The 25,602-nt window shown below is 35.6% G+C and overlaps 1 protein-coding gene, 1 long non-coding RNA gene and 2 pseudogenes across 2 annotated transcripts; all 4 read left to right on the top strand.

Annotated features, from left to right (window-relative positions):
* Nucleotides 1–1,132: 1,132 nt before the first annotated feature.
* LOC130740287 (uncharacterized) lies at nucleotides 1,133–5,808 on the top strand. The gene is made up of 2 exons (XR_009020091.1): nucleotides 1,133–1,442; nucleotides 1,940–5,808. It is a non-coding gene; the product is annotated as an uncharacterized LOC130740287 (long non-coding RNA).
* A 1,907-nt stretch (nucleotides 5,809–7,715) lies between these two features.
* On the top strand, nucleotides 7,716–11,514 carry LOC130740286 (probable LRR receptor-like serine/threonine-protein kinase At3g47570; annotated as a pseudogene).
* Nucleotides 11,515–15,851: 4,337 nt separating this feature from the next.
* Nucleotides 15,852–19,099, top strand: LOC130737125 (probable LRR receptor-like serine/threonine-protein kinase At3g47570; annotated as a pseudogene).
* Nucleotides 19,100–22,743: 3,644 nt separating this feature from the next.
* LOC130737124 (putative receptor-like protein kinase At3g47110) lies at nucleotides 22,744–24,372 on the top strand. Its single transcript, XM_057588893.1, has one exon. The coding sequence runs from the start codon at nucleotides 22,744–22,746 to the stop codon at nucleotides 24,370–24,372; it is 1,629 nt and encodes a 542-aa protein (XP_057444876.1).
* Nucleotides 24,373–25,602: the final 1,230 nt, after the last annotated feature.

Raw genomic sequence — 25,602 nt, 5'->3', positions numbered from 1 at the left:
AACATACTAAAAGGGTTACAAGTGAGAACTATTTTTTAGAAGAAAGAGCTTGAAATGATCCAATTCTTGCATAGTCTATGTCATAATCTATTGCACTTGAGAGGTTTACATTTTATTTGATCTATATGCACGTGTCACTCATTTTGTTTGATCTCTCTTCACTTGTCTCACATGTGCATTACATAATTTTCTCTTGTTAAAGCATGAAAGTGTTCATCTTTTAACCAACGTTTATTTAATTAGTAAGATAGATGTTAAAAAATTTCATATCATCCACATGGTAAGATAAACTTGAGAATCATCTATCATATTTTAACCATTATAACAAATTAAAATTTTATAAAATATATATGTGGGACGGGCCGGGTGGCCCGAATGTCAACCCAAACCCGACCCGACCCGAAGCCAAATAACTCAATGATTAGGGATGGCAATGGGTCGGGTAGGGTGCGGGTTTTGCCAAACCCAAACCCAAACCCGAAATCAAAAACCCACACCCGCACCCGCACCCGAACCCGAAATGGGTGGTGAACTTAAACCCACACCCGAACCCATTGGGTTTCGGGTTCACCCGACCCGTACCCACACCCGCACACAACCTCAAACAAACAGTTGAACTCGGAAACCCGACCTGAAAAAGACTGTGAAGAGAGCTATATTATGTAATGTAACATTGTAATTGCCATGTTACTGTTAAATTAATATGCAAGATGCTGCATATATTGTACTGCACAAGCAGAATACTTAGGTTTCACTTATACAGATCCGGGTTCGGGTAGGGTTCGGGTGCGGGTTTGGCCAAACCCAAACCCGAACCCGAAAGTGATCGGGTAAAACCCGAACCCGAACCCGAACCCATTTAACTCGGGTTTTCACCCAAGAAATCGGGTCGGGTCGGGTCGGGTGCCCATGGGTTCGGGCTTCTCTGCCATCCCTATCAATGATCAACCCTAACCCGACATCTTTTAATGATCGGGCCGGGTTGAACCCGGCCCGAAAGGCTTGGGCCGGGACGGGTTGGGCCGGGTCTTGTACACCCCTAGCACATTGCATCAAGCATCGACACGTGTCCGCATCTCCTTGGTCTGTACTCTATATAAATACCCCTCGCTTACCCAATCTTCACCCCGTTCACCGAATAGGGTGTTTTGTGTTAGTTTGGGTTATCCTCGCGATTCTCCCAAACTTTCTCTCTCTCTAGCTTTCTCTCTCATCACAACGCTGTATGCGATTGATTGATTGATTCTTCACTCTCTCGCTTCGCGGTCTCTAATTCGCTTGGTGCAGGTCGGGAACCGCTGCTGCTTCTGCCGTTTTCGCGCGTAATCACTCACCGGAGGAGCGGTTACCGCCGCCGGTTGGATCGGATCCCGCCTTGCATCAACTGAATCGGAACCCGCCTTGAAGCTTTGCCTCGTTTTCCGCTCAGATCTCATCTCCGAGTAAATTTTCAATTCCTGTTTATTAGATCCGAATTCATTCCTGTTTTTGCAGCTTATCGTCTCCATGGAAACCTCAATTATTGATATAGATCCTGATGCATAGCTTCCAAATCTAACGAAAATTGAGTGTTTACAATTAGATTTGATTTTCATTGATGTGTTTTCTGATATCGATTGAAATTCGAGATTCAATTCTTTCTTGAACATGGATTTTGATTCCAGTAATTGTGATTTTGTATCCATTGATAGCAGCTTAAGAAATATCTATAAGGTTCATACTGAATTGAGAAATAATGGTTATGATGAAGTTTAGCTCTGTGCTGAATTAGCCACAAGTGTTTGATGCTGACACATTTGATTTTGCTGCTTGTGCTGATTCTAGTTCATGCTATTTCTAGATTGTTTGATATTGCTTTTTGAACACAAGGTTTTAGTTTGTGATACTATAAGAGGCAAGTTGTGTAGAAATTGTTTGACTCTGTTTGCTCTGTTTCCAGCTGTTTGAAAAGGAAACCTAAGCTGAGACTTATGGACTATTTAGCACTAGCTGAGTCGAACTCGAAGCAATTGATATTGGTTCCATTGGTTTATTTGAAAGTTTGATGCATAAGAAGAAGAATGTATAGTTGCTAGCTTGATTTCGTTATTTGTTTCATGTTGTCATATGTCCAGTTGTCTAACATTTGTGAAGTTAAGATCTGATCTTCAGTTCCTAATATGAGGTCAAATAAGGACTTTGAAGGATTCCAATCACTTATCACTGATCTGAAAGTTTTGAGATCCATTTTGTCTATGTTTCTGGCCATTTATGTTGCATTGATTGTCTTTTCCTTTATAGGCATCTTCTATAAACAGTCTGCAAAAGTATTTACCCTGTGTTTAGTTAGTAATTATGGGTGCTAAGGGGACATATGTCCTGCTATATGATGGGTGTCTTATTCACATTGTAGGCTTAGACTTAATGTAGAACATTGATGTTGTTATTTGGTAGTATGAGAATGCTATTTACCTTGTTAAAAAACACATAATTCCTTCCCCCTTAGGCCTTAACACTTGTATCTCAAAATAAGTGATTTTATCTCTAGGATTCAATAAGATGAGCTACTAATATATTTTCATACAACTGATACAAGAATAGTGCCTTTCTTCTATTTATTAGATGGGCATACACAAATTTGAAATAGCTTAACATTTAACAGCATGCCAATATGAAATAAGTGTTCATTATAGTTTGTTTTTGCTTATGAAAGTAAATAATAAACTGTTTATTTGGGTACAATGAGCTGTCCTTCTTAGGAAAATCCCAATTGCATGATTGGCTTTATATTTGCAATTTATTGGCAGTAACAGAGTAATCAAGTTTATGATTTAGGGTTACGTAGAAAAGAAATATTTTAAGTTTATTTCTTTATCTTCTATAAGCCCATGGATTACCTGCTAAATTTTTTATCATCATTTGTCTTTATTTTTATTTGTGATAGAAAAATTTACTTATGTGGAAACAAATTGAATTCAGACATGCAGATTTTTATGACTGACAAAGTTACTTATGTGGAAACGGTTTTGAATTCAGACTTGCAGGTTTCCAGATTAAGAATTTTATGCCAGAACCTATCGTTATTGTGTCATCAATGATCAATTGACTTGACAAGCATGTCGTTTTTATTATGATGAAATTTGTAACCTCATCTTGGCCAACATGTATTTTATTTTATTCTATGACGAAATTAGCAACCTCATCTGATGGAACCATTTTGTAAAATACATTTAACCTTAGAAGGCTGGGAAGGAAGAGAATCATAATGTCTGTGTCAAACCTTTTCATCGCAGTGGCCAGGGTATATAATTATAATCTATTGCTGTGTGCTTATAACTAACCTTTTGCAGGTGTAGTGGCAACCTTGTAATTAATTTGCTAGAGAAATTGTACGCTATGGTTGGTTAGAAATCTATAACTTGGAACTCTTCTTTTGCTTCTTGATATGGGAACAGTCCACAAAAATAGCAAAAGTTCAGAAGAGCAGCAGGTATGTTGTTATATGCAAGGTTCAGGTGTTACGTGGATTTCAACATATGTTGAAGTTGGATACGATTGCATATTCTGGAATACTGTGTAAATTTAGATTAAGCAAAGGTTTCTTACTTTCTTTTTGTTTTTGACATAACAAATGGTTTGTGTTGGGCTTTTGGGCCTATAGCATGTTGCTGTTTTTATAATAATAATTAGCGTGCAAGTTTAGATTAGCAAGGATTCAATTGACCAAAAAAAAAAGATTAGCAAGGATTCCTTGACCAAATAAGATTTGATTTATCGATTTACTGTTTGGTAACAGTAGATATGATCTGAAGAGTTGGAATTTGTTTCCTTTTATCTGAAAGATGCTTCCAAGAGTCAAATTCTTCATGTAAGTTATTTACTGTATATATGTTGGTTCCTTGTTTTTGACTTTTTTGCTTGCCACCTCTCTTTTGGATATGCGTGAGACATGTGGGGGGTTGGAAGAATTTATATAATCAGTTAAGTACCCATGCTTCATCCCATAAAAGACTCGTGCTTATAAAGATCAAAGACATATAGGTATGGAAGCATGTTTTTGGATCCTGTTTGAATCGTTTAGGATTTATTTAATTTAAATTAAAACAATCTCGTATCAATTGATCTACATGGTTGGTGGTGTACAAAAGCGTGTCGAGGAAACTTACTTGAGGTAGTATTTTATTACTATTTAAGATGATCCTGACTTTAATAGTCAAATAAAACGACAAAACGAAAAAGCAGTATGTGTCCGTGACATCTTTCTTACTAGCATTTGGTCAAGGTTTTCGGTGGTTCACTTCACACATGATAAAAGTGAAACAAGGTGTTTTTTATAGAAATTCTTGTGAAAGAAGAACATGACCTTTTAATAGGCCTAATCTTTTAAAAATATCTCTCTTGCTAACACCATTGGTGTCACCTAACATTCATCATCTCTTTTTCGACCCCCAACTACCAACCTTCATTGCATTAGACTCCTAAAATAACGCCTAACTAAAACTTTTCTCCCTTTGCGATAAATAATTTACGTTGAAATTGAATCAATTATTGCTTTAAAGCATTATCTTTTCGGTGACCCTTAATGTGGACCACTTTTAAAGTGGTCTAATTTTGACCGTTTTTTTTAACCTACTATAACAGGTGAACACATCTTTTTTTAAAAAAATTTAATATATGACAAATTTTTAATGATATTTTTTCTTAAAAAAAATAATGTGTTGACCTGCTATACCCGGTCAAAGTAGGTGGTGTAAAATTACACCACCTAAAAATGGTGCATATTAGGTTCACCCTATCTTTTCATGCCTAGCTTGTCAGATTTTTCATTACAAATTGAATATTAATATGTCATTCTGACAGTATCTCATTATTCCTCAGCAATGTGCAATTTCTTACTAGATGCCTGGGAAATTGCATAACACAACTTTTTGACATTGAGGGCTGTCATACTTATTTTCTACGCGTTTTTTTTCTAATTTCCGGGGATGTAAGGTCGTTGTTAATTAGTCATGAATGATAAAGCACGGAAGTGTATATGATATTTTACCCTTCTTTTTCTTCATACTATTTTCATTTATTTTTTCTTTTTATCTTTTTTTTTCCTGTCACATTACGTATTCTGTTGCAGTAGGGGGAGAGCTTCCTGCCGTTTGAACTACAGTTCACATTTTTATAGATGGTAGCTGGAACCCGACAAAGGGAAAGATGGACTGTGCGGCGGTTATTCGGGACAGTGGTGACCGTTGGCTATTAGGCTTGTCAATGAGTCACAGCCATGGAAGTGCCTTCCTCGCTGAACTCTTGGTTGTAGAACTGGGCCTCAACCATGCAATTGAGCTTGGACACACAGACGTAGTTTGTTTCACCGATTGCTTACAAGTGGTATCTGACCTTCAACCTTCCTTTGATACAGCTGACTACTGGGGTCGTTAAGCCATTGATTGTGTGCGATGCGCCATGGGAGCTATACAACACTGCTTGGTTAGGAGCATTGAGCGGGAGAGAAATAACACGGCGGACCAACTAGCACGGGAAGCGGCTAGTGAGGGCTCGCAACGACGAGTTTGGAGCAACCCTCCATCAATTGTCTATGCTTCGCTTTATTTAGATGCGTCTAATTAGTTTTGTTCTGCCTTTAATTTTCCTCCTGTAAACCAAAAAAAAAAAATCATTCATTTATTGTTGTATTGAAGGAGTCTCACGCTTGTAGTTAGTGGTGATAGCTAAAAGATTAGGCGGCTCAGCCCACATGGTTTCAATGAAAATAAAGATCATAAGTAACATATCATTTATAAATTAGATTTCATATCATTTTGTTAGTAGTTTTTATATTATGCATTTACTCTGTACATAGAGCATGATCAGTAATTTGGTATATCATCTTCTTTCAATTACAAATCTTCTGTATAGATTCATTAACCCAAAACCTAACAATAATTTGGTATATTTCAGTAAAATGCAAAAGAAGTTTCAGTATCACAGCAAGAGTTTTTAGTTTTTTTTTTGGTCAAAGAGTTTTTAGTTTTTGTCTGGCTCGAGTTGTTGGACTCGAGTTAGATTCTGTATTCCCTCTTTTGGGCTCGGCCTCTGGGCCTTTTTAATATACCAGACCCTTTTGACCAAAAAATAAAGCGCTTCATGGCAACGAGTCAGAGAAAGTCATTTTAGATAGTAACAAAGCTTGACCAAAAAAAAAGATAGTAACAAAGCAATATAGACACAAATGGTTACCATACTTTGAATATCTAAACCTTAAAGCAACTCAATCAACAATTGTATTTACTTTTTCGAAATCAAACAATGCGAACATATGGCAAGATATTTTTTATGATTTTTAATTTATTCACACTTTTCTTTTTCTTCCATTTAATTTTCACTCACTTTTTTTGTATCTCTCTTTTCTTTCGACATCACATATTGACAGTGACAATTATATTTTCTTTTTTCGTCATCTATAATATCTCTTATTTCTCTATTCTTTTTTTTTTCTCTTAATGTAGGTGGTAAATGAGTGTGAACAAAGAATTATTCTTTTATTATTATTGTTGTAGTCGCAATCAAAATTCAACTTGAAGAAAAAAGAAAATTCAACCTGCGGATGTCACCGTTTATATATTGTCACTTCAATTAGGAAAATTTGGAAAGTTAGAATTTAGAAATAAAAGGCACATAATGATTTTTAGTGGAAGATTATAGATCAAGAATAAAATAATTAATCTTTCATCATACAGCCTGATCACTTTGAATTGGACTTGGGGATAAATTGAATTACTCAAGTACTAAACATAAGACTGAATTGGAAAAAATTACTCCCTCCGTTCCTTTTTAAGTGTCGTTTTAGAAGAAATTTTTTGTTCTTATTTAACTGTCGTTTAGATGTTTTAAGGTCTATTTTGTCAATTATACCCTTGCTAGTAAGTGGAAATTAAATTCTCATTACATTAGTTCAAAGTCTTGTCTAATAAGTGAAAATTAAATTCCAATGAAAGTACCCAAAAGAGCTTTCAAAGTTGCATAGAAAAATGTGTCAACATTAAAAATTGGAGGGAAGTTATAAATTTTTATTGCTACTAGCCACTAGCGAGGGAAGAATGATAAATAGTTTAATGATATGAGAGAGAGTGGAACAAAAAATTAATTATCCACTATTTTGGTTGAAAAACCTTATAACTTTATGATAAGGATGTGGGATGGTAGAATGGGAAAAAAACTCCAATAACCCACTATCTTGTAGAGCTTTTTGGTAGAATGACACTTAAAAAGGAATGAAGGGAGTACAAAATAGTAAATATGTAACGACATGCCGCACCTTTTTCATGATGACATTGAAGGGGGAAAAAAAATTAGAACGTAGACGGCCGGGAAATGAGAAAAAAAGTTCAACGATTAATATATTGAAATTACCTTACATCAGTGTAGAAAAAGACAACACAATTGAAGAGAAAAAGAATAAAAATGTCAAGGGTTAATCACTATCAAGAAACAAAAGTTATATCAATTATATATCCATAGATCATACATAAAATTAAATAATTAGTTTTTGTTTAAGTACACTTTCAACTGAATGTAAGAGGAAAATGGAAAAAGGAAATTCATTAGTCAAAAGAAAAAAAAAACACATAATGTCAATCACAGTTAAGAACTTAAGAAATGAAATTTAGAAAAATAAATATATACTAGAATAACTTACATATTAATACTAGATAAGCTACATGTATATGGAACGGATTATTTAAATCAAACCAATTATCTTGGTACATACATAATTCTTATCTTGACTATAAACTGGGAGCTGTTTAGACGAAACATAGTATATTCTTTGAGTTAATCAGTTAATGTACGAGATAGCCCAATAGATTTGACTTTTAAGGATACCTGTTTACATTGTAGTGGGTAATTCAGAAATCAATTGAAATTGTCACACTCATGAGTTCATCACATAGATTAACAGAAGGAATGAACTTGCTTCTTCTGTGGTTCCTCCAAATTATCAAATCTCTATATATAGATACAGACACTCACACAGCTGAAGCAAACACACATTCTAGTTGCCTTGCTAGTTTACTTGTTCCTCACTTCCTCTGTCAAATGAAGCCCTTTTTGATCATGCTGCACTTGCATGCATCTTGGTCTGTGTGCCTTCACATCTTACTTCTATTTACTTTGAACTCATTGTTTTTTACAACAGCCTCTGCATCATCAAACGAGATCGACCATTTTGCACTACTCAAATTCAAGGAAGCTATATCCAGTGATCCATATGGAATCCTAGATTCTTGGAATGCTTCTACACACTTCTGCAAGTGGCATGGAATCACATGCAGCCCCTTGAATCAAAGGGTTACAGGGTTGAGCCTGCAAGGATATCGCTTACAAGGACCCATATCTCCCCATGTTGGCAATCTCTCTTCTTTGAGAAATCTCACCCTTGGAAACAATAGTTTCTCTGGAACGATCCCACGAGAATTGGGTCATTTGTATCAACTGCAGCTACTTCGGCTCAACAATAACTCATTGGTTGGCGAAATTCCTTCAAACTTGACAGGTTGGTCTAATCTCAAAGGCTTATACTTGTCGGTGAACAATCTGATTGGCAGTGTACCAATTGGAATTGGCTCTCTTAGAAAGGTCCAAGATTTGTTCATTTGGAACAATGATTTAACAGGACAAATTCCACCATCAGTAGGGAATCTTTCATACCTTAGTTATCTTAATTTGGGTTCTAATAACTTGGAGGGAAATATTCCACAAGAAGTATGCCGGTTGAAAAACATGGGATGGATGTCATTGGGTATAAACAAGCTATCTGGTAAACCTCCTTTTTGTCTTTACAATATGTCATCTTTAACTCTATTGTCTATACCTGTGAACCAATTTAATGGCTCTCTTCCACCTGAAATGTTCCAAACCCTTCCCAATCTCCAAACACTTTTCATTGGTGGGAATCAAATCTCAGGTCCAATCCCAGCTTCCATCACAAATGCATCTGCCCTTAAAGCATTTGGTATCACTGTAAACCATTTTGTCGGTCAATTTCCAAGTCTAGGGAAGCTGAAGGATCTTGAGCTCCTAAATTTGTCTCAGAACAATCTAGGTGGCAACTCAACTAAAGATTTGGAGTTTTTAGAATCCTTGACCAATTGTAGTGAGTTGTATTTGATCGATATATCCTACAATAACTTTGGAGGTCATTTACCAAATTCCTTGGGAAATCTGTCCAACCAATTCAATTACCTATACCTTGGGGGCAATCATATATCAGGAAAAATTCCTATAGAATTAGGAAATCTAATCAACTTATTTCTCTTTACCATAGAAAATAACCGTTTTGAAGGGATGATTCCAGCTACTTTTGGGAAGTTTCAAAAGATGCAAGTGTTAGAATTGAGTGGGAACCAACTCTCAGGAAATATACCAACCTTTATCGGCAACCTCAGTCAGTTGTCTTATTTGGGTTTAGCACAAAATAGGTTTGAAGGAAATATTCCACCAAGTATAGGAAACTGCCAAAATTTACAAACCCTATACCTTTCACAAAACAACCTGACAGGAAACATACCCTCAGAGGTTTTTAGTCTTTTCTCTCTAACAAAATTGTTGGACTTGTCACAAAACTCACTTAGTGGAAGTCTAGGAGAGGAAGTGGGAAGGCTAAAAAACATCAATACGTTGAATGTTTCAGAGAATCATCTATCTGGTGATATTCCTCAAACCATTGGTGGATGCACAAGTTTGGAGCAACTTTACTTGCAAGGAAATGCCTTTAATGGAACCATACCGTCCTCTTTAGCTTCACTCAAGGGACTTCAACGATTAGACCTATCAAGAAACAGCTTGTCTGGATCAATACCTGAAAGTCTACAGAATATTGCTTTCCTAGAATACTTCAATGTATCTTTCAACAACTTGGAAGGTGAGATACCAACTGAAGGTGTCTTTGGAAATGCAAGTGAGGTGGTGCTAACAGGAAACAATAACCTTTGTGGTGGTATTCCAAAGCTGCATCTACCGCCATGCCCTATCAAAGGCAACAAACATGCAAAACACAATAATTCCAGGTTGATAGCAGTGATAGTTAGTGTGGTTGCTTTTCTTCTTATATTGTCACTTATTCTATCTATCCTTTGGACGAGGAAAAGAAACAAGAAAGAAAAACCTGGTTCCCCAACTCCAAGAATTGACCAGTTGGCTAAGGTTTCTTATGAAAACATACACAACGGAACAGAGGGGTTCTCATCTGGAAACTTGGTAGGATCAGGAAATTTCGGATCTGTCTACAAAGGAAAACTTGAGTCAGAAGACAAAGTTGTAGCCATAAAGGTTCTAAAACTACACCAGAAGGGAGCTCACAAGAGTTTCATTGTTGAATGTAATGCACTCAAAAATGTTAGACATCGGAATTTGGTTAAGATCTTAACATGTTGTTCCAGTACAGATTCCAAAGGTCAAGAATTCAAGGCTCTAGTTTTTTAGTACATGAAAAATGGAAGCTTAGAAAGTTGGTTGCATCCATCAACAGAAATTGTAGATCCACAAGAATCATTGAACCTTGAGCAAAGGTTAAATATTATGATTGATGTTGCTTCAGCATTTCACTATCTTCACTATGAATGTGAGCAGCCTGTCATTCATTGTGATTTGAAGCCCAGCAATGTTCTTCTTGATGATTGCTTGGTAGCTCACGTGAGCGATTTTGGCTTAGCAAAATTGCTACCATCTATTGGAGTCTCCCAGATGCAAAGCAGCACACTTGGAATAAAGGGGACTGTTGGTTATGCTCCTCCAGGTATGGCTGCCATTGTCTGGTTATGTTCTAAAATGTTTTAATTTCTAGTTTAAAGCTCTCTTGCTTTTGGACCTTTCGTTTCTTTTTGAGTAAATCTTTTGATGATAGCTTTAATGGTATTAACTGATTTTCAGAGTATGGAATGGGTTCTGAGGTTTCAATTGAAGGTGACATGTATAGCTTTGGAATTCTAGTTTTAGAAATGTTAACTGGAAGGAGACCCACAGATGAAATGTTTGAAGATGGTCATAATCTCCATAATTATGTTAAGATTTCCATCTCAAATGACCTCTTGCAGATTGTGGACCCAACTCTTGTCCACAATGGATTAGACTGGGGTACTAACAGTGGAGACCTTGGCATTGTGCATCCTAATGTAGAGAAATGTTTACTTTCACTTTTTAGTATTGCACTTGCATGCTCCGTGGAATCGCCAAAAGCAAGAATGAGTATGGTTGATGTCATAAGAGAGCTCAATATAATCAAAAGCTTCTTCATTCCTTCTACAGTTTCTAAGGTTAATTTAATGGAGGAAGGTTGCATTACAACCACAAAAGACATGATGTAAAGTCATACAGTGAGCTGCACTGCATGTGTGTATATCATGTGAGGATTGAGTGATAGAAGGGTTATTCAAGTTGTGGAAAGTTTCTTTCTTTCCACTAAGCATTCTTCTCCTCTTCTTCTGTTCAATTGTTACCCTTCTTCTATCTTATACATATCATTAACTCTCAATTGAATTTCCAGACTACATGACTCCTAATTTTGTGGTTTCCGTTGCTGTCATTACAAAAGATTGACGTTCATTTGGAAACAAATCTATATGCATTATGATGCAGAACCTAAGATCCATATCTTGACCCCCACCTATTTCCTGGATAGATGATAGGGTTATAATAGTATATAAAAACTTTCTTTTAGTATTAAGGGTAATCTCTGTTTCATTTATGAGACATGAAATGAACTGCATGAGAAGTCCAGAAAGAAAAACTACATCATATGAAATATTCAGTAATAACTAAAGCATTATATATCCTGAACTGATGCTTACAAATGCTTTTATCTCAGTAATTTTCAAAGATTTCAAATTTTCTTGGACCAAAAAAAGGGATTTCACATTTTCAGAGAGTGCAAGGCTATGTGAAGTCGTATTTTGAAATCCGATTTTCAGATATAACGATAACAAGAGAAATTAAGACAGCCATCGGTGTCATAATCATTCAATCTAACCAAGGGCAACAATAACTTGTAAAAAGTAAAAACAATAAAATTGAACTCAGTAACAGTGTTTACAAGAATCAAACAAGGATAGAAGTGCAGGCTAAAAATGCGAGTGTGGAGAACAAATTTCGCTTCATTTTAAAAGAAGAGAGTGCACCTTCGTCTGGTAAAGCTACTTCAAGAGCTGCAAGAAAGTGCTCCAGTCTTGCCGCGTCAGAATGATTCCACCAGTTGAAAACCTGCTTCCTCGCGGGAGCTGATTTTTCCTCCGTTGGTTCTTACTGGTTCACTTTCGGTTGAAAGCACTGTACCTGCTCCGGACATAGCTGGACAACATGGCATTCCAGGAAACACCATCCTTTCTCAGGCATTAAATCAAACAGCTTGCCAGCCTCGTCGAGTCTTCGGTTCCTGACATACCCAGTAAGTAATAAATCAAATTCCAGGAAAACAAGTCCCTCTCAGGCATTTTATCAAACAGGTTCCTTGCAAGAGTGAACTTGGCGTTCCTCAAGTACCCAGATATGATGGCATTGTAGGAGACAGAGCTTGTTGTTGGTGACACGGAGAGCATGTTACTGTGTCTTGTGCTCTGTCTCTGATTTAGCGTACTTTAGAGGATGATGTTGGCTTAGGTAGTTGAACTTGAAAATCGCAGTTGTGTTTCGTTCGTTTCGTATATAACTGTCTCAAGTTATAGTTCCCGCGCAAAATCCAGTTGAAGTATTATTTAAATTGTGCGTATATAACTACAATTTACAATTACTTACCACAAAAAAGAAAAATGATTATAATTAGTTACAATTTTTTATTTCCATTTTACTTTTAAAGTTACTTTCACACTTTAAAAAAAAGTCAAATATTCCCTAAATAAGAATATTGTTCCTAAGTAAAAATATTGGGGTTGGAATGTCATTGTAATTCATATTCCTAGGGATAGAAACAATGCAGCAGACGTGTTAGCCCGTCAAGTTTCGAGAGGGTACGTATCGTCGTGTCTAAAAGCTTCCTCCTTAAAATTGAGAGGATCCCCAGCCCTCCTTCTATTGCTCTTGCTTCCTTGTGCCAAGATGCAATTGTGTAGCTTGTTTGTTCTTTTGTTAATTTTTCTTTGTAACCACAAAATATGTGAATAATATATTTTATTTTTTCAAATTACAATTTATACGTTATCCTATCACAATATTGATAATTATATAACTATCATATTATAAAGTAACTTGTATTTTTCTTAAAGCTGATAAATGATAAAAGGTAAATAAAAAAATAAAAGTTCATGTGGTTGACAGAACAAAGTCGAAAGTAACTAAGTAAATGTTTACCAGTCGCAGTTTCTAATAGTGGCTTACTAATAAAAATAATATGTAAAATGTTCATATGTCCAAGGGCAGGAACTTGAGCAATAAAATTAAAATCGAATTCAGACATTGAGCAATTCATACAAGGATCATACCATTAAATCAAGTATAGCCTGAAAATGTGAAACTATCGAGTGTAGAGATCAAGGTAGCGTTTGGTAGACAGGTGGGAAGGGAACGGAACATGACACATGAATTCCGTTTTGTGTTTGTCATGTTTTTAAGATGGAACGGAACGGGACAAAAGGCACTAGGAACGGGACACTTTGGTTCCCTGGAAAATGGTGGAACGGAAGGGAACGGAACGAAACACTCTCTTAAAACTTTGATAAGTTCAAAAATACCCCTAATTTATATTTGAAATTTTATGTATCTAAACAGTTTAAGATCACTTATAAAATTGAAAGCACTTATTATATTTGTAGACAAAGTTAAATGAAAATCTACTTTTTCAAAAAAATCACTTAAAATAAAATCAATTATTTTTACAAAAGTAAAATCACTTTTTGTAAACAATGATAAACGAGCCAATTAGAGTGCGTTTGATTCAACTTAATTCGGAAAAATCACTTTTTAATCAAAAAATCACTTCTTAATCAAAAAATCACTTTTTTAATCAAAATATCACTTTTTGTGTTTGTTTCAGGTGAAGTTGAAAACAGATTATTTGACATAGTTACTTTAGCTTATCATGGAAATCTATGATGATAGTTGAGAGGAGATAAAAAAGTGATTTTAATTAGAGTAGTCTAACACGAATCAACTTAATTAAAATAAAATCAATTATTTTCTCAAAAGTAAAATATGTTTTTGTAAGCAATGATAAACGAGCCAATTAAAGTGTGTTTGATTCAACTTATTTTGGAAAAATCACTTTTTAATCAAAAAATCACTTTTTGTGTTTGTTTCAGTTGAAGCAGATTATTTGAAACAGTTACTTTAGCTTATAATGAAAATCTATGATGATAGATGAGAGGAGATAAAAAAGAGTGATTTTAATTAGAGTAGTCAAACACGAATCAACTTATGCTTTTCTCAAAATCTCTTTAATTTTTTTTTAAAGAAATAAGTGATTATTTCATGAAGTAAGCAATAACAAACAGTTTATATGCAAAATGTTCAATTTGTTTTTCTCAATCAAATATTAAGCATGCAGGGTTATATATGTAATTAAAATCATGGTTCCGTTCTATTGACTTGGAGTTACCAAACACGACACACAAAACATTATTGTCCTGTGTCATCCTGTTCTGTCCCGTTCCGTTCTATTCTGTCCTGTTTCGTTCCGTCACCAAACGCTACCCAAATTTCACTTTCAAATATAACTGTTTAAATGTGTATTATTTGTTGCCTCTTCTTTTAATTGAAAAGTTTTCAACCTTAGGGCATGGCCGTTCACATGTAGTATACGTTTTTTATCCTAATTAACTCCATCTTAAAGTCAAGTCATTGTAGAATCCCTATCCATAATGCATACACACACTCTGATTCTCTGAAGTCTTAACCTTCTGATCTTCGAATCAAATGAAGCCTTCAGGTGCAATGTTATGATCACTTGAATCTTTCATTGTATTTGTCTGCATCATGAAACGTGATTGTTTGACATTGCTCAAGTCAATTACAATTAAAGAATGAATACCCAACAAACCTTACAATTATATTGACAATTCTGGTTAAAATCATTTTCCATGATGATATATGTACTGCAGAGTGCATAAAATGAAATTCACACAAGTAAAACATTGGCATTACAAAAACAAGAGTTATAAAGGTTAAAATCTTATTTAAAATTTCAAACATTTTCATCTCAAGCATACCACTATCATGTTATGAAAGAAATTCAATTAATTTTGTTCAAGAATGACCGGCCAATGTACATATATAAGTTATGCATATGGAAAAAAAATCTAGTCTATCTCAATTCTCAACATTATATGATATGGTCAAGATTTTCAAAAAAACAGCTACAAATCCTTGCCGGCACACCTTTATTGTTGCAGCTAAAACATAGGTTAAGTGGCAAATCCATTCTCAGGAAGATGATGAAAGAGAGGTCCCAACTTCTTAGACCAGATAAAATTGGACCAAGTTTAGAGTTAAAACTTTTCCATGTATAAATAAATGAGAAACGTGCATAACAATTCACATCCAATCACTTTAGATAATGGCTTAACTTACAGGTTTGATGGAGTTGAAGTGACCAGAGATTTATTTTGGCCTTTTGCCTACATGTGAAGGTGTTAGTGCTAACAAATCAGCGACAACAAAATGGAAGGATCAAGTTACAAATCATTGATTCATTAGAAGAGACATACAATGTAGTTAAAAATCTAATTTTAAGACACCATAATATATGTTATCTCTTGTAATTAAATTGATCAATATCAGACAAACAATAAAAAGATCAATCAGTATCACAGCCAGAGGGAAGAATCTTCTCTGTTCCAAGTCAAACAATCAAACCTGCATATCTATATATACATAGCTATCTAACTAATGATATTCAAATTTCACAACCTACGAGCCTCTTGTTGTTCCTCGAAGCCTTTGTGTACCATGTTCCCTACATTTTCATTTTGGTTATATCTTCTCTTTACTTTCAACTTTGGCCCAAAAATAGCTGACTCTACATTAGGAAACCATACTGACCATTTGGCATTGATCAAATTCAAAGAATCAATATCCAAAGATCGATTGGTCTCTTGGAATAGTTCAACCCACTTCTGTCACTGGCATGGAATCAAATGCAGCCCCAAGCATCAAAGAGTTACAGAGTTGAACCTAGAAGGATATGATTTGCATGGATCTATATCTTCCCATGTTGGCAATCTCTCTTTCCTGAGAATCCTGAACCTCGCCAACAACAACTTCTTCGGAAAAATCACACAAGAGATTGGTCGGTTATTACACTTGCAGAAGCTCAATCTCACCGATAACTTCTTGGAAGGGGAGATTCCTATGAACTTAACAAGGTGCTCAGGTCTCAAAGGCTTATACTTAGCGGGAAATAAACTGATTGGAAAAATTCCAATTGAAATTGGTTCTCTTTGGAAGCTTCAAAGATTTATCGTTGCAAAAAACAATTTAACAGGAGGAGTGCCAAAATTCATAGGGAATTTTTCATCCTTAACTGCTCTCGGGCTGGCTTTCAATAACCTAAAGGGAGATATTCCACAAGAAATATGTAGACACAGAAGCTTGATGCAGATGTCCGCATCAAGCAACAAACTTTCAGGTGCACTTCCTTCTTGTCTTTATAACATGTCAACTCTTACAATAATCTCAGTTCCAGCCAATGAATTTAACGGCTCTCTTCCATCGAACATGTTCCGCACCCTCCCCAATCTCCAAAAATTTTACATTGGTGATAATCAAATCTCTGGTCCAATCCCTACTTCAATTGCAAATGCTTCAACCCTAAAAGTACTCGAGATCAGTCGAAACCAATTCATTGGCCATGTTCCAAGTCTAGGTAAGCTACAAGACCTTTGGCGGTTAAATTTGGAATTGAACAATTTAGGTGGCAATTCAACTAAGGATTTGGATTTTTTAACATCATTGACAAATTGTAGTAAGTTGGAAAAAATATCTATAGCCTCTAATAACTTTGGAGGCAGTTTGTCGAATTCCTGCGGCAATTTATCCACCCAACTAAGAATGCTTTACCTTGGAGGTAATCAGATAACAGGAAAAATTCCTATAGAATTAGGAAATTTATATAGCTTAATTGTCTTGGGTATGGAAAGGAACCATTTTACAGGGATTATTCCGAAAACTTTTGGCAATTTTCAGAAGATGCAAGTATTAAGTTTGGTCCATAACAAACTTTCAGGAGATATACCAGCATTCATAGGTAATCTCAGTAAGTTGACTCGTTTGGGTCTGAAAGATAATATGTTAGAAGGAAAAATTCCCCCAAGCATAGGAAATTGCCACATGTTGCAGGACCTAGACCTTTCGCAAAACAAACTTACAGGAACCATACCCTTTGAAGTTTTTAACCTTCCCTCTTTATTATTGAATTTGTCACAAAACTCATTGAGTGGCAATCTACCTGATGAAGTGGGTAGGCTAAAAAGTATCCATTGGCTAGATGTCTCTGAGAATCATCTTTCTGGTAGCCTTCCTGGAACAATTGGAGGATGCATAAGCTTGGGGTACCTTTATTTGCAAGGGAATTCCTTCCATGGAATCGTGCCATTCTCTTTGACTTCACTTAAAGGTCTTCAACGTTTAGGCCTATCACGAAACAACTTGTCTGGATCAATTCCTAATGGTTTGCAGAACATTAAATATTTAGAATACTTGAATGTTTCTTTTAACAAGTTGGATGGTGAAGTGCCAACAGAAGGTGTCTTTCAAAATGCAAGCGCGTTAGCAGTGTTTGGAAACAAAAACCTTTGTGGAGGTATTTCAGAGCTGCATCTACCGCCTTGCCCTGTCAAAGGTGTGAAACCTGCAAAACACCATGATTTCAAGTTGATAGCAGTGATAGTTAGTGTGGGTGCCTTTCTTCTCATACTGTCATTTATTCTAACCATCTACTGGATGAGAAAAAGAAACAAGAAACCATCTTTTGATTCACCAACAATTGACCAGTTAGCTAAGGTTTCATACCGAGACTTACATCATGGAACCGATGGGTTCTCAGCCAGAAACCTGATTGGATCAGGAGGTTTTGGTTCTGTGTACAGAGGAAACATTGTGTCAGAAGATAGAGTTGTTGCCATAAAGGTCTTGAATCTTCAAAAGAAGGGAGCTAACAAAAGTTTCATTGCTGAGTGTAATGCACTTAAAAATATTAGACACCGAAATCTGGTAAAGATTTTAACATGTTGCTCCAGTACAGATTACAAAGGTCAAGAATTTAAAGCTCTTGTTTTTGAGTACATGAAAAATGGAAGCTTAGAGCAATGGCTTCATCCAACAACAGAAATTGAAGATCAACAAAGATCATTGAACCTTGAACAAAGGCTAAATATCATAATTGATGTTGCTTCAGCATTTCATTAACTTCATTACGAATGTGAGCAGCCTGTCATTCATTGTGATTTAAAGCCTAGCAATGTTCTTCTTGATGAATGCATGGTACCTCACGTGAGTGATTTTGGGTTAGCAAAATTGCTCCCATGTTTTGGAGTCACTCAGATGCAAAGTAGCACAGTTGGAATAAAGGGGACGGTTGGCTATGCTCCTCCAGGTATGACGTTATATTGTTCGGTAAAGTTGTGAAATATTTTAATTTCAAGTTTAAGCTCTTTCTTTTGGATCTTTGATTTATTTGAGTAAATTTGATGATAACTTTGATGATATTAATGATCTGCATTACATTTCAGAGTATGGAATGGGTTCAGAGGTGTCAATTGAGGGTGACATGTATAGCTTTGGAATTCTGGTTTTAGAAATGTTAACCGGAAAGAAACCCACAGATGAAATGTTCAAAGATGGTCATAATCTCCATAATTATGTTGAAGTTTCAATTTCAGAAAGTCTTTTACAAATTGTAGACCCGATTATTCTCCTCAATGAATTCAATCAGGCTACTGAGGATGGGAACCTTTGCATTATGCAATTGCAACCTAATGTAGAGAAACGTTTACTTTCACTCTTTAGGATTGCTCTTGCATGTTCAATGGAATCAGCAAAAGAGAGAATGAGCATGGTTCATGTCATAAGAGAGCTTAACTTAATCAAAAGTTTCTTCCCTACAGTGGTTAGACAGAGGCAGACTGCATAACAACCCCAAAAGATATGATGTAAAAGACAAACAGTGTCATCATACAGTTGCTACCAATTATCCTTTTCTTGTTCATGTATTTTCCTTCTTTAATAAAATATTGTAACAAGCCTGTGATTAATTTTTCTTTTCCGAGTTTTAATGTGTTTAAATTATTACTTAGAGACTTTCTATATAAATTATGCCTAAATTATTAGTCAGTGTGATATACATGTGCAACATTCTAAGGATTAAATTTTTAATTTGTTAACATCAAATTTTGAAATAGTAAAAAAAGATAACAGCTTTGTCAGCTTATGTATAAAAACTCTATGGGGTTAGGTATGAATAAGTGTTGTAGACTTGAAGTCTTTTGAAAAGTTCTGATGCAAGGAAATGATATAAGGGACTCTAAGTATCATCGTCTTTATGTTTTCCCTCAGATTATAAGTACAAAAAAAATATCATCTTGTAATATATATATACAGTTATATTAGGTTAACTTAGGGCATTCACAAAAGCAACAAATGAATACAGTTAGTAAAGTATGAGAGACAACAGACAATGATATCAAACCAGAGAATCAAACATGATGATGATCTAATTGAGGCAAAAAAGAGGGAGGAAGTAGCACATCTACACATATCACATGCATGTAGAAATTTAAACAAGATGTCATGCCTATCTAATTATGATATATTAAAATTAAGTTGTGGGCTAAATCTGGTCACCTCAGTAAAATTTTGAACACTTGATCCTAATTTTGCAACCTCAACTATAATCTGAGGTGTCACATATGCCTTTGCTGCATTCCATCTCATACTAATGTAACAGGCAGTCAGGCACTACTCCAGTTTGGTAAGGAATGAGTGGCAGAGGGGTTATTCAAGTCACTAGGCATTCTCCTCCTCCTCTTCTCTTCAATTGTTACATTTCTCCTATCTTATACTTATAATTAACTCTCTTCAATCGAATTTCCAGATTACATGACTCCTAATTTTCTAGCTTCAGTTGCTGCCATTACAAAAAATTGAGATTTATTTGGAAACCTCACTCATCCCATATATGAATTTTCAAAATTTACACTAAAAGCATCAAAGTGCTCTCAAACTAAGATCCATATTATTGACCCCACCTTTTTCTTGGACAGATGGTGTGGTGATAATATAAACTTGCTTTTTGTATTAAGTGTAAAATCTATCTGTGTGGTTTATGAGACATGCGAAAGGCCAGAAAGAAAAACTACTATTTGGATCAAGTCTAACTCTACCCCAAAAGCTAGTTTAAATGTGAGGATTGTCTTCCCGTACATAAAAAAACTATCTTAGCTATATCTCTAGTCAATGTAGGACTTGAGCACACCCCTCACACCCAGAATTATACATCTGGAGCGTAGAAATTGTAGGACATCTGCGAGGGCCCATATATGGCTGGTTTCCAATAAACAGATCTAGGATAGACTCGGTAACAACTTTTACAAGAATCGGATCAAATTATACGAGGAATATGAAATGCTTAAAAGAAAAGAGTGCACCTTCGCCTATCAACAGTTAATAATTACTAAATATTTAAAAGCCACCATAGTTTATTATCTACCTGCAAGTAATCATTCCACACTTTAAAACGGTTAAATACGTTAATATTAGGCAAGGAAATACCATTTAAAATGAAGTGAATCCTGAAAATGTGGAACTATTGAGTGTAGAGATCAAATTCCACTTTCAAGTTCAACACATCTATCACTGTTATAATTAATAAATGTGAAATGGGCATAACAATTCACATCCAATAACTTTAGATGATGCCTTAACTTATAGGTTTGATGGAATTGAAGTGACCAAAGATCTATTTCCAATCACAGTTTGCCTACATGTTAATTAAGTTGTCCGTTTGCTAGAAAATCAGCCATGACAGAAATGGAATTGTATTGGCTAGGATTAAGGAATTTTTCTTTTGGTTGGAAGAATGATTTGAACCTATTGCTTGAGATTGATGGTCTTTGGATTTGCACACCAAGTGTTTGTGGAAATTACTCTGAGATAGTAAATCTCCCTAAGAAACTTTCATTTGATCCTGGAGGATTTAGGGATTGTTCACAAGCTGTTTGTGAAAATGACACAATGATAGGATATTCTTGCGTAAATGCTCCAATGATTGATAGATGCTCATTAAGCAGTTGGAGCAGGTTCAGTTCGAGTTGTTTGGTAAACGAATAGGTGGAGCTTTAAATTTGAGCATATATCGGGATGCATTGGTACTTGTCTGTTGTAACAGTTGCAGTGAAGAACTTGGGCTCTTGAGATTGTTGATTGTGAATGTAGGAGATATGTTTTTATGCGTTGAAGATGTCAAGTTTTCATTAGAAGTGCCTATTTCTCCTTATTTCCGAACTGATTCATTTTACTCCATTGCTACCACTGCTGAGATAGTGATAGAGTTGTTGATTGCTGAATTTTGTGCTGGATATGTTTCATTATGTCCTTGTGAGATGTTCAAGGGAATAAAATGGAAGGAAATCACTCTCAAGATAATATCCATATTTCTTGCTATTGCCCTTGAAGGCTTGAATGGTGAAGTTTGTTGTGCTGCCACATCATTTCTCAGAGTATTTGCATGATGAGTACTTGGAAGCAATAAAGAAAATTCAGCAAGTAGTGCAGCAATGTATTAATACTGCAGACTTCCCATAATTAATTTTTCCTCCCTGGAACCGAGGTTCAAGATGGATCAAGCACTATGTTGGTTATACTGATTGGATTCTGTTTAGAGGATAAGAGAAGGCTGTCAGTTTATGAGTACATGAAGTGGAGATTCTACAAATTCAGAAATTCATACATACCATTAAGAGTTGCAGACTCTGAAGATTGCTATTGCTTATATACTGGATTTGATTTTCATCATTACATTTTGGGTAGTTCTATTCTCAAGCTGGATGTGCTATTGCATACCACATTCAGCTTGCGGGGGGATATTAGAAATATAAGAATCACATTGTAAATAGTTAGTAGTGAGTGTTAGTAGTTTGTTAGAAGTGAAATAGTTAGTTAGGAAGTTGTGTTATAAATAGCATATTCATTGTAATTTTTCACTATCAATTTTAATAATGAATGAATATTGGAATCAATTTTCCTATTCTCCCTTTTGCTATGTTTGGGATCCCATTGAAGAAATCCATGTGATTTCTAACAGTTAGAAATCAGCAATTAATTAGAAGAAAACATACAAATAATTAAAATGAAGCCAGCTTCCTATGCCATGATCTTTCAATCTATCCAAGGGGAAGAACTTTTGAAAATAATAAAAATGAACTCAGTATACAAGAATCATACAAGGATCAAACAATTAAGTGCAGGCTAAAAATGTGGAACTATTTGTGAACAGGGAGATCAAATTCAACTTTCAACACACCTATCACAGTTTAAATGTACGTGTTATGTGTTACCTTTTCCTTTAACTGAAGAGCTTTCAACCACAGGCCATGGCTGTTCATTTGCAGTATTAGTTTCATCTTATCTGGATCCATATGAAGTCAACATTGGGATCTTTAATCAGTATCATCACTTTAGAAGCTATCATATACCATTGAGTAAACCTGCATAGTGTGTATATATATACAGCTATATCGAACAATAGACATTCAAATTCCACCATCTAATAGCCTCAAGTTAATCGACCAAATGAAGATGTTTGCTACGTTTTTATATCTTCTCTTTATTTTCAACTTTGGCTCAAAAGCAACTGCCTCTACTTCCAGATACCGTACGGATCTTTTTGCACTGCTTAAATTCAAGGAATCAATATCCAGTGATCCATCTGGAATCCTAGAATCTTGGAATAGTTCAACCCATTTCTGCAAGTGGCATGGAATCACATGCAACTTCAAGCACCGAAGAGTAACAGAGTTGAACTTAACAGGATATCAGTTGCACGGATCATTGTCTCCTCATCTTGGCAATCTCTCTTTTTTGAGAAATCTCGACCTCACAAGCAACAACTTGTATGGGAATATCCCACAAGAACTCGGTTGGTTGTCACAGTTGCAGCAACTCTCCCTCACCAATAACACCTTTGCAGGGGAGATTCCTACAAATTTAACAACCTGCTTTGATCTCTTAGGCTTACAACTATCTGGAAATGTTCTGGTTGGCAAGATACCAAATGAAATTGGCTCTCTTCGGAAGCTTCAAGTATTGTCAGTTTCTAGAAACAATTTAACTGGCGGAGTCCCACCATTCATAGGGAATATTTCATCCTTGACGTATCTCTCTCTGAATTATAATAACTTGGAGGGAAACATTCCACAAGAAATATGCCGCCTCAGGTACTTGACATTTCTCCTTGTGAGTGTGAACAAATTGTCAGGTACATTTCCTTCGTGTCTTTACAACATGTCATCTCTTACTATAATCTCAGCTGCAGTCAATGAATTTTATGGCTCTCTTCCGCCCAACATGTTCCACACCCTCCCTAACATCCAAGCTTTTGCAATTGGCGAGAATCAAATCTCAGGTCCAATCCCCACTTCTGTTTCAAATGCTTCATCCCTCGCACTACTTGATATCACTCTAAACAGGTTCACCGGACAAGTTCCAAGTCTAGGGAAGCTACAAGAAATTTGGTTCCTAAGTTTGTCTTCTAATGATCTAGGTGACAATTCAACTAACGATTTATTTTTTTTGGAATCACTGACAAATTTTAGTAAGTTGCAAATTCTATCTATATCCTACAACAATTTTGGAGGTCCTCTGCCAAATTTTGTGGGCAATTTATCCACCCAACTCAGTCAACTATATCTTGAGGGTAATGACATATTAGGAAAAATTCCTATGGAATTAGGTAATCTAATTAACCTAATAGTTCTGACCATGGAATTTAACCACTTTGAAGGGACTATTCCGGTTGCTTTTGGGACGTTTAAGAAAATGCAAATGTTAGACTTGGGAGGAAACAAGTTGTCAAGAGATATACCGGCCTCCATTGGAAACCTCACTCAGTTGTTTCATTTGGGTTTAGGACAAAATAATTTACAAGGAAATACTCCTCGTAGTATAGGAAAATGTCAAAAGTTACAATACCTAGACCTTTCAGAAAACAACCTCAAAGGAACCATACCGGTGGAGGTTTTTAGTCTTTCCTCATTAACAAACTTACTGGACCTGTCACATAACTCACTAAGTGGCAATCTACCTAGTGAAGTGGGGTGGCTAAAACATATTCAAAACATAATTGTCTCAGAAAATCATCGGGTTGGTGACATTCCTGCAACCATTGGAGATTGCATGAGCTTGGAGTACCTTTATTTAAAGCTATAGTTTTTGAGTACATGAGCAACGGAAGCTTAGACAGTTGGTTGCATCAAGAAACTACAGATCAACACAAAACATTGAATCTTGAGCAAAGGTTCAATATCATTGTCGATGTTGCATCAGCATTCCATTATCTTCACTTTGAATGTGAGCAGCCTGTCATTCATTGTGATTTAAAGCCTAGCAATGTTCTTCTAGATGATTGCATGGTAGCTCACGTGAGTGATTTTGGCTTAGCCAGATTGCTCTCAACAGCAAGAGCCTCTCTGATGCAAAGTAGCACAATTGGAATAAAGGGAACTATTGGCTATGCTCCTCCAGGTATGGCATAACATTATTCTGTTTTAAGTAGTGAATTTTTTTAATTTCAAGTTTTAGCTCTTGTTTTCTGGATCCTTTATTTGCATCAATGTTAACTTAACAAGAACTAACTGATATTCATTACTTTGTAGAGTATGGAATGGGTTCTGAGGTGTCAATTGAAGGTGACATGTATAGCTTTGGAATTCTGATTTTAGAAATGTTAACCGGAAAGAGGCCCACAGATGAAATGTTTAAAGATGGTCATAATCTCCATAATTATGTTGAACTTTCAATTTCAGATAGTCTTTTGCAAATTGTGGACCCCATTATTCTCAATGAATTCAACCAGGATACTGAGGATGGGAACCTTGGCATTATGCAATTGCAACCTAATGTAGAGAAATGTTTACTTTCACTATTTAGGATTGCACTTGCATGTTCAATGGAATCAGCAAAAGAGAGAATGAGCATGGTTCATGTCACAAGGGAGCTTAATATAATCAAAAGTTTCTTTCATTGCACTGGTGTTTAATTGAGGCAATTAAGCAGCATTACAACCACAAAGCACATGATGTAGTGGTAACATTGTATTATTACTGGTAGCAATTATCCTTTCCTTGTTGCTGTTGTCTTTTTTATAAACCAGTTAATAAAACTTGTTGGTAAGGCTTGCAATGGATGGATGTATTTTTTATTTTTATTTTTGTAGAAGCTTTAATGTGTCCAAATTATTATGAAGAGACTTAATCTCAAATGTATGTTTTAGAAAGCAAAATAGAAACAGATTACAAACCAAGATGGATAAGAAATAATAGTAAACAAATGGTAACACTAGATTAATTGAAAGTGCAGTGGAAGTTGCAGTCTCTAACCTTCAGAAAATGCGGCAATAGCAGCAACAGGGGCTGGGCTGCACAATCCTCCTCTCATACA

Source organism: Lotus japonicus, chromosome 2 (genome assembly GCF_012489685.1).
Source record: "Lotus japonicus ecotype B-129 chromosome 2, LjGifu_v1.2".
In the NCBI taxonomy this organism is placed as follows: domain Eukaryota; kingdom Viridiplantae; phylum Streptophyta; class Magnoliopsida; order Fabales; family Fabaceae; genus Lotus; species Lotus japonicus.
Note: the sequence above shows the minus strand (reverse complement) of the source record. Positions and strands in the feature narration are given on the sequence as shown.

Bases quoted from the DNA above. Each gene is read 5' to 3' on its own strand.
- LOC130737124 (XM_057588893.1), top strand. From the start codon at position 22,744: ATGTTTGCTACGTTTTTATATCTTCTCTTTATTTTCAACTTTGGCTCA.